Source organism: Sinocyclocheilus grahami, unplaced genomic scaffold (genome assembly GCF_001515645.1).
Source record: "Sinocyclocheilus grahami isolate Dianchi unplaced genomic scaffold, SAMN03320097.WGS_v1.1 scaffold316.1, whole genome shotgun sequence".
In the NCBI taxonomy this organism is placed as follows: Eukaryota; Metazoa; Chordata; class Actinopteri; order Cypriniformes; family Cyprinidae; genus Sinocyclocheilus; species Sinocyclocheilus grahami.
This window is the reverse complement of record NW_015505495.1, coordinates 634810-644172: the sequence shown is the minus strand read 5'-3', so window position 1 is coordinate 644172 and position 9363 is coordinate 634810. Positions and strand designations below refer to the sequence as shown.

At 31.7% G+C, this 9363-nt stretch overlaps 1 protein-coding gene across 1 annotated transcript in view; it reads left to right on the top strand.

The window, feature by feature from the left end:
• The window catches only part of LOC107601962 (pleckstrin homology domain-containing family G member 4B-like), a 29661-nt gene that overhangs the window by 9111 nt on the left and 11187 nt on the right, over positions 1–9363 (top strand). The window contains exons 5-11 of the mRNA XM_016294335.1: positions 256–757; positions 2449–2698; positions 3869–3958; positions 4038–4262; positions 5246–5416; positions 5499–5676; positions 7832–7948. Of these exons, the coding sequence (XP_016149821.1) occupies positions 256–757; positions 2449–2698; positions 3869–3958; positions 4038–4262; positions 5246–5416; positions 5499–5676; positions 7832–7948 (1533 nt within the window). The remainder of the gene's footprint in view (positions 1–255; positions 758–2448; positions 2699–3868; positions 3959–4037; positions 4263–5245; positions 5417–5498; positions 5677–7831; positions 7949–9363) is intronic.

Here is a 9363-nt window from a genome sequence, read left to right as displayed (position 1 = left end):
GTGTGTGTGTGTGTGTGTTTGGGTGGTTGTTGAAGTGTGTGTGTGTGTGTGTGTGTGTGTTTGGGGGGTTGTTGGAGTGTGTGTGTGTGTGTGTGTGTTTGGGTGGGTGTTGGTGTGTGTGTGTGTGTGTGTGTGTGTGTGTGTGTGTGTGTGTGTGTGTGTGTGTGCGTGCGTGTGTGTGAATGTGTGTGTGTGTGTGTGTGTGTGTGTGATAACCCTCTTTCTGTTTCTGATTGTGTCCGTCTGCGCACACAGAGACGTTCCCGAACCCTTCGGAGACCCAGAACGGACTGGACTCCTCTGATGTTCCCGCTCGGAGCTCTTCTTCACCGTCGTGTTTTGAGGATGAAGATGAGAAGCCGCATTCAGCAGGTCCGTTTTCCAGAAGCCAGTTCCCGTTCCCCTTTCCCCCGGAGAGCGGCATGCTCTCACCGTGTGTGTTTGAGGACACCGACAGCGACTGCACCGTCGACTCGTCCGCCTCGTGCCACTCTGAGCCCCTGATGCGCCACCGCAAGCAGCCGCTCAAGAAGATCATGAAGAAGACCCTGAGCTACGAGCTGCCGGCGCGGGACAAAGCTCACGGCTACAGCGGCGTCTACATCCGAGGACTGCAGGTCACCAATAACGTCTGCGTGGAGACGAAGCTGCAGCGGCCAGACGTCACCAGCCCGGCGCTGGGCCGCAGCCGCAGCATGTCGTCCCCGTCACGCGTTCAGTGCAGACTCAGCGACGGAGACGTCAAGAGACACAGCGGGTGAGCGACGCACAAAACCTCCAGCTTTCAGCAAACAACATTAAGACAGACATATCTGTGACCCTGGAGCACAAAACCAGTCACAAGTGTCAATTTATTAAAATTGAGATTTATACATCACATGAAAGCTGAATAAATAAGCTTTCCATTGATGTATGGTTTGTTAGGATCGGACGATATTTGGCTGAGATACAACTATTTGAAAATCTGGAATCTGAGGGTGCAAAAAAATCTAAATATTGAGAAAATCATCTTTAAAGTTGTCCAAATGAAGTTCTTAGCAATGCATATTACTAATCAAATATAAAGTTTTGATATATTTACGGTAGGAGATTTACAAAATATCTTCATGGAACATGATCTTTACTTAATATCCTAATGATTTTTGGCATAAAAGAGAAATGTATAATTGTGACCCATACAATGTATTGTTGGCTATTGCTACAAATATCCCCCAGCGACTTAACACTGCTTTTGTGCTGCAGGGACACATATTTTAGTAATAGTAATAAATAATAATAATGAAATAAAAAAATAATGATAAATCAAACATAAATAATAATGAATTTATTTGTATTTTTACTGTTGTTCTCTGAAACAGAAATTTGTATTATTATTAATACTACTAATAATAACAATAATAACAATTATTATTATTATCATCAACATTATTATTATTAAGAAATGCTCATTTTTATTTTATAATGTCGTATTATTACTATGCTATAATATATTTCTTTATTTATTTGTTAAATTTTTTATAATTAAATAAATAGTTATTTTATTAAATAAAATAAAAGACAACTTTAAATATTGGTAATGATAGTAAATAATGGAGATAATTAAACATAAATAATATTAGTAGTACTTATTTATATTTCTACTGTTGTTCTGTTTAAAAAATTAATAAAATTAATAATATATTTTATCAAGTACTTGATTTTTTTATTTTACAGTATAGTATTATTAGTGTAGAAATATATTTCTTTATTGATTTGTTTAAATGTTATAACATTAAAAAAACAAAATTATTATTATTATTATTATTATTAAATGAAATAATCAAAAAATATAATTTTTATTGTATCATTATTAAATGTTCAGTCATATTTTACATGATAGTATTATTACTTTAGAAAAACTACTAATATTAGTTTTATTAATTTTATTAAAATTGATTTAATTTTGCTGAATGAATAATTATAATTTAATAATAATAATAATAATAAAGACAGATTTGTGTATAATTTAATGAATTAATTTAATTTAAAAAATGATGATGATGATGATAATGATAATAATAAAGACTATTAGTAATAATAGTAAATAATAGAGATAATTAAACATAAATAATAGTAATTATTTGTATTTTTACTGTTATTAACTATTTCATTTTATAAATAAACTCTAATTTTTTTTATTTTACAGTATAGTATTACTACTGATACTATTATTGATTTGTTCAATTTTAATAATTTAATAAAAGTATTAGACTATAAATGCGGCCTGAGACGACTGAAATAATGAGATTTTTATATGGTCTTGTGTACGTTTTTTCTCTACATCTTCACGCTAATTTTCATTTTAAAGCTGATTTTAAAAAGTCTCATTAGCAAACTCATAACAACTGAATGGCTAGAGATGCATTCTCCGTCAGCACGTGTATGTATCGCTGCTGTCGCTCGTTTCAGTAAAACCCAGCACATCATGGACGAGATGATCTCCACCGAGAGAGAGTACGTGAGATCCCTCAGCTACATCATCCAGCACTACTTCCCTGAGATGGAGCGACTGGACCTTCCTCAGGACCTCCGAGGGAAGCGCAGCATCATTTTTGGGAATCTGGAGAAGCTGTGTGATTTTCACAGCCAGTATTTCCTGACGGATCTGGAGAGCTGCGCTCATTCACCGCTGTCCATCAGCAGCTGCTTCCTCAAACACGTGAGTCCACGGGATGTTCATGAAGCAAAGGAGTCTCTTCTGCTCACCGTGGCTGCATTTATTTGATCAAAAATACAGTAAAAATTTTAAATATTATTACAATTTAAAATAACTGTTTTCTATGTGGATATCTGTTAGACTGTAATTGATTTCTGTGAATTTTCAGCATCATTATGCCAGTCTTCAGTGTCTTCAGAAATCATCCTAATATGCGGATTTGCTGCTCAAGAAACATTGCTGATTATTATCAATGTTGAAAACTGTTTTTGTTTTTGTGGAAATGGTCATACATTTTTATTTGGGATTCTTTGATGAACAGAAAATTGGATGAAAGAACGGAAAGCTTTATTTTAATTGGAAAAATAACTGCATTTACTGTGTCTTTTCTGTCACTTTTCATCAGTTTAATTAATTTATAATTTTTATTAATTTATTACTCACCCCAATTTTTTTTTAAATAATGTGTATAGTGTATATAACTACAAAAAATAGCTATTTTAAAAAATATATAATTTAAAAATATAATCATCTATAAGACAAAAAAAAGTATTGCTGAGGTGAAAAACTTTGATAATTATGATATTTATTTATTTATTTGAATGAAGAACATTTAATGTAAATTAAATATATTATAATTACTTATTAAATTAATAAATATTATTTAAATAATTATTACATATTATTATATTATTATTATACTAATTACTATTATAATTTTATTAATTGTTAATTTATTTGAATAAATAATTTTATTGATTTTTAATTTAAAAAAAATAACATTTAATGTAAATAAAATAAATATTAATTAATAATTAAATTAATTAATTTACTGTTTAATAATTAAGTAAAATAAATTATTATTATTTTAAAATATTACGTTTACTTCAAATAAATAATATTTATTTAATTTTTCATCTAATGTAAATAAAATTTGTCGTTATTTAATAATTAAATAAAATAAAACATTTTAAAATATAATTTTTTGAATAAAACTCTTTTAAATGATAATGCGTATAATATGCAATGGTAGAAATTTGTCAACCTTGTTGCAATTTGTTGCTCTTGGTTGCTCTCGATAAATGCTGTTAAAATACATCTTAAAATCTTATGAGATTTTGTCCAAAGTGTCCACCTCTATGTGAGATATAAATGTGTTTTTTCCACGGTTAGGAGGAACAGTTCGGGATGTACGCCCTGTACAGCAAAAACAAGCCGCGCTCAGACGCCCTGCTAACGAGCCACGGAAACAATTTTTTCAAGGTAACCAATGGTGTTTCTCCTCCATGACGTTATTCACACGAGCTGCTGGACGTTTCTGAACGTTACCTGTGCTCTGCAGAACAAGCAGCTAGAGCTGGGCGATAAGATGGACCTGGCGTCGTACCTGCTGAAGCCCATCCAGAGGATGAGTAAATACGCTCTGCTCCTGAAGGATCTGATCAAGGAGTGCGGTCAGTCTCAGGAGCAGGAGCTCACTGACCTCAGAACAGCGGAGGAGATGGTCAAGTTCCAGCTGCGCCACGGAAACGACCTGCTGGCCATGGACGCCATCCGGGGATGTGACGTAAGCGGAGTTTCCTTTAAATAAAATCATTATTATAATGCGTTTGAATACATTTTATTCAAACAAATAATTGGATTTGTTTGTTTATTTGAGAAAATTGCATTTAATGTAAATCAAATAAATAATTTTATTTAAAAATTTAAATTTAAATAAATAATTGTTTGTTTGTTTGAGTAAATAACATGCAAAGTAAATAAAATAAATAATTTTGATAATTAAATAAATAATTGTTTTATTTAAAAATATTATTTAAAAAAATATTATTTATTTGACTAAATTTTATTCAAATAAATAATTGTATTATTTATTTATTTAAATAACAATGTAAATAAAACAATTTTTATTTAAAAAATATTAATTTTAATAAGTAATTTATAATAATTTGAATACATTTTAATAAACAACAAAAATAAATAATTGTGTTTGTTTATATATTTGAGTAACTCAAATTTAATGAAAATAACATAAATAGTTATTTCATAATTAAATTAAATAAATATTTGCTTTTTAAAATATTAATTGAATAAATGTTATTCAAATAAATAAATGAATTGTTTATTTGTTTTAAATAAAATAATAAATAAATATAATAATAAATATAAAAAATAAAAATAAATAACTATTTAATAATTAAATAAGAAATTATTTATGTATTTATTGAAATACATTTTAAAATTTTAGGTGTATAAATAATTAATATTTAAAGCAAATAAAATAAATAATTACAATTAATTATTATTTTAAGTTTAATTTATTTATTTATTTCTTTGTTAGTTTTATTTATTCATTTTATCATTAAATCATATCTCTTTCGTAGTTCCTATTATTTTTAATGATGAATCTTACTGTAATACAATTATTTTTTATTGTATTTCACAAAAAAAAAATACAGAGTTAATTAGAATTAGCTTATGTTATCAGTTTGATTATCTGTTGACATGATTTGATAGAAACTGATATATATACTGTGTTGTGTTTCTCAGGTCAATCTGAAGGAGCAGGGTCAGCTCCGCTCTCAGGACGAGTTCATCGTTTGGTGCGGACGCAAAAAATACCTGCGTCACGTTTTCCTTTTCGAGGATCTCATCCTCTTCAGCAAGACCAAGAAGATTGAAGGAGGATACGACATCTACATCTACAAACAGTCCTTCAAGGTACACGATACGAGTCTGACGTCAGCCTGCAGAGTTTCCGCTGTGAGTTTTGTGAGATGAAGAGTGTTTGTTCTCGTCTCAGACGGCTGAGATCGGGATGACGGAGAGCGTGGGAGACAGCGGGCTGCGCTTCGAGATCTGGTTTCGCCGGAGGAAATCACAGGACACCTTCATCCTGCAGGCCGCTTCTGGAGAGGTGAAGAACGCCTGGACCTCCGTCATCGGCAAGATCCTGTGGAGACAAGCCTTACGAAACCGAGGTGAGACAGCAGCACCCAATGCATTGCATTAAATAAAAAAATCTAATCAAATATAAATAAATAAATAACTGTTCATCTGAGCCGTTTCAGGACTACATACTAAACAAAACAATATTATTTTTTTGATTTTTATTAAAGGGGTCCTATTATGCTCTTTTACAAAGTCTTGATTTAGTTTTGGGTGTGTACTAGAACAGGCTCTCATACTAGGTTGTTCCCGTATCAAATGCAGGCCCGCCTTCTGAAATACAAAATGTGTTGTGATTGGTTAGCTGGGCCCCTGTGTGCTGTGATTGGTTAGCTGGGCCGGTGTGCACTGTGATTGGTTAGCTGGGCCCCTGTGTGCTGTGATTGGTTAGCTGGGCCGGTGTGCACTGTGATTGGTTAGCTGCGCCCCTGTGTGCAAAGAATTGGCTCATAAGAGTCATTTGTTTGTGAATCTGAAAGAATCGGCTCATAAGAGTCATATGTTTGTGAATCAGAAAGAATTGGCTCATAAGAGTCATATGTTTGTGAATCAGAAAGAATTGTTTCTTAAGAGTCATATGTTTGTGAATCAGAAAGAATTGTTTCATAAGAGTCATATGTTTGTGAATCAGAAAGAATTGTTTCATAAGAGTTATTTATTTGAGAATCAGAAAGAATCGGCTCATAAGAGTCATTTATTTGTGAATCTGAAAGAATCGGCTCATAAGAGTCATATGTTTGGGAATCAGAAAGAATCGGCTCATAGAAGTCATATGTTTGGGAATCTGAAAGAATCTGCTCAAGAGTCATTTGTTTGCGAATCTGAAGGAATCGGCTCATTAGAGTCATATGTTTGTGAATCAGAAATAATTGGCTCATAAGAGTCATATGTTTGAGAATCAGAAAGAATTGTTTCTTAAGAGTCATTTATTTGAGAATCAAAAAGAATCGGCTCATAAGAGTCATTTAGTTGTGAATCTGAAAGAATCGGCTCATAAGAGTCATATGTTTGAGAATCAGAAATAATTGTTTTTTAAGAGTCATATGTTTGTGAATCTGAAAGAATTGGCTCATAAGAGTCACATGTTTGCAAATCTGAAAGAATTGGCTCAAGAGTCATATGTTTGTGAATCTGAAAGAATCTGCTCATAAGAGTCATATGTTTGTGAATCAGAAAGAAATGGCTCAAGAGTCAATTGTTTGCGAATCTGAAAGAATCGGCTCATTAGAATCATATGTTTGTGAATCAGAAAGAATTGGCTCATAAGAGTCATTTGTTTGCAAATCTGAAAGAATTGGCTCAAGAGTCATATGTTTGTGAATCTGAAAGAATCTGCTCATAAGAGTCATATGTTTGTGAATCAGAAAGAATTGGCTCAAGAGTCATTTGTTTGCGAATCTGAAAGAATCGGCTCATTAGAATCATATGTTTGTGAATCAGAAAGAATTGGCTCATAAGAGTCATATGTTTGTGAATCAGAAAGAATTGGCTCAAGAGTCATTTGTTTGCGAATCTGAAAGAATCGGCTCATTAGAGTCGTATGTTTGTGAATCAGAAAGAATTGACTCATATGAGTCATATGTTTGTGAATCAGAAAGAATCTGCTCATAAGAGTCGTCTGTTTGTGAATCATGTTTGTGAATCAGAAAGAATTGGCTCATAAGAGACATATTTTTGTGAAGCAGAAAGAATCGGTTCATAAGAGTCATTTGTTTGTGAATCAGACTATGGTGGTTCTGTTTGTTTGTTGTGAAAACATCATCTTTTTATTTCATTGTGTTTAATCAAACTAAAAGCTCACAACTCTTTTAAATGTCATGTGCGTCTCACCGCTGCAGGAATAACATCTCTGTCTGTCATTCAAAGCTAGTCAAGATTAGTTACTAACCAGTCAAAACAGACAGATGTATGAACAGAAATTCATTTCAGCGCTGTGATCTCAATGACAATGCATTGTGGGCCGTTTTTGTCTCTGTGTTATTATTAGAAGCTGAAACTAATTGGCAGTAGATTTAATAAACCTGCTTATGAAGAAACGCTGTGCTAATAAAGCCTGTGGCATTATTCACTCTAGCTTGTGTTGATGGTTTTATATTGTGTGTGTGTGTGTGTGTGTGTGTGTGTGTGTGTGTGTGTGTGTGTGTGTGTGTGTGTGTGTGTGTGTGTGTGTGTGTGTTTGATCATTAGAGTTGCGGATACAGGAGATGGTTTCGATGGGAATTGGAAACAAGCCATTCATGGACATCAAACCCAGCGACTCTGCCATCAGCGATCGAGCCGTCGACTACATCATGAAAGGGTCAGGTAAGATGTCTGCGTCAGCAAGACATTAACATCATCATCTTCATCATCTTCATCTTCAGCCTCATACTGTTTCTCTGGCAGTCTGTCAAACAAATGATGCAGTGGCACAGAAATGATGCACTTCCCCTTTAAAGAAAATAACACACACACACACACACACACACACACACACTGCTGTTCAAAAGTTTGGAATCAGTAAGATTTTTAAAGTAATATTGTAAAATATTATTACCATTTAAAATAAATGTTTTCTAATTTAATGTACTTTAAAATATCATTTATTTCTGTGATGCGCAGCTGTATTTTCAGCATCATTACTCCAGTCTTCAGTGTCACATGATCTTCAGAAATCAGTATAATATGCTGATTTATTATCAATTTTGGAAACAGTTTTTGCTGCTTAATATATATATTTTTATTATATATATATATATTTTTTTGTGTGTGAAACCTGTGATACTTTTTTCAGGATTATTTTATGAATAAAGTTAAAAAGAACAGCATTTTATAAAAATATAAATGTTTTCTATCAATATATTTTATTATTACTATATACTATATTACTTTATTATTACTATATATATATATACACATTAAAAATGTATAATCATTTTTAATATTGAAAAATATAATAATAATTATTTATATTATGATATATGTTTATTTATATCATGTTATATGTTTTTTATATGAAATACGACTTTTATATCCATTATGATTATTCATAAGTAAATTAAAACTTATATGAAAAGTATACTATACAATAGTAATGTATTGTAGAAAATATTAATAGTTTATACACAGTATATATATATATATATACAGTATATATTTATATATAATATGTTATACAGAAAAATTATATTTAGAATTATTTATATCATTATAAAATAAAATAGGTCAATTGAAATACCAAAATATCTCAAATTAAAACCGAAATAAAAATAATATTAAATACAAATATAAAAAAGAACAAAAATGATCAACTTAATCATAAACTTAACTTATTAATAGTTATTTATATTATTATATATATATTTAATGTGTAATATAATATGTATAATATATTTTTATTCTATTTATCAGTAATTCTTTATTTACCCTAAACCTAATGGACAGAAGACACAGACACACAGTCTAGAATATTTATTAAACGCAGCCCATATTCCCATCCTGTGTGAAGGCATATTGTTAGAATCAGAGATTGAAGCGATCTGGAAACGCTGCTGATCCTTTCAGAGCCGTGTGTGATCGAGTATTATGTTAGTGTTAGTGTGTGTTTATTAACTTCACTGTCTCACAGTCTAGGACTTATGTCGTGCGTGTGTGTGTGTGTGTGTGTGTGTGTGAGTGTGTGTGTGAGTGTGTGTGTGTGTGAGTGACTGGGTCACGCCTGTTTCACACAGGAGAGCGGG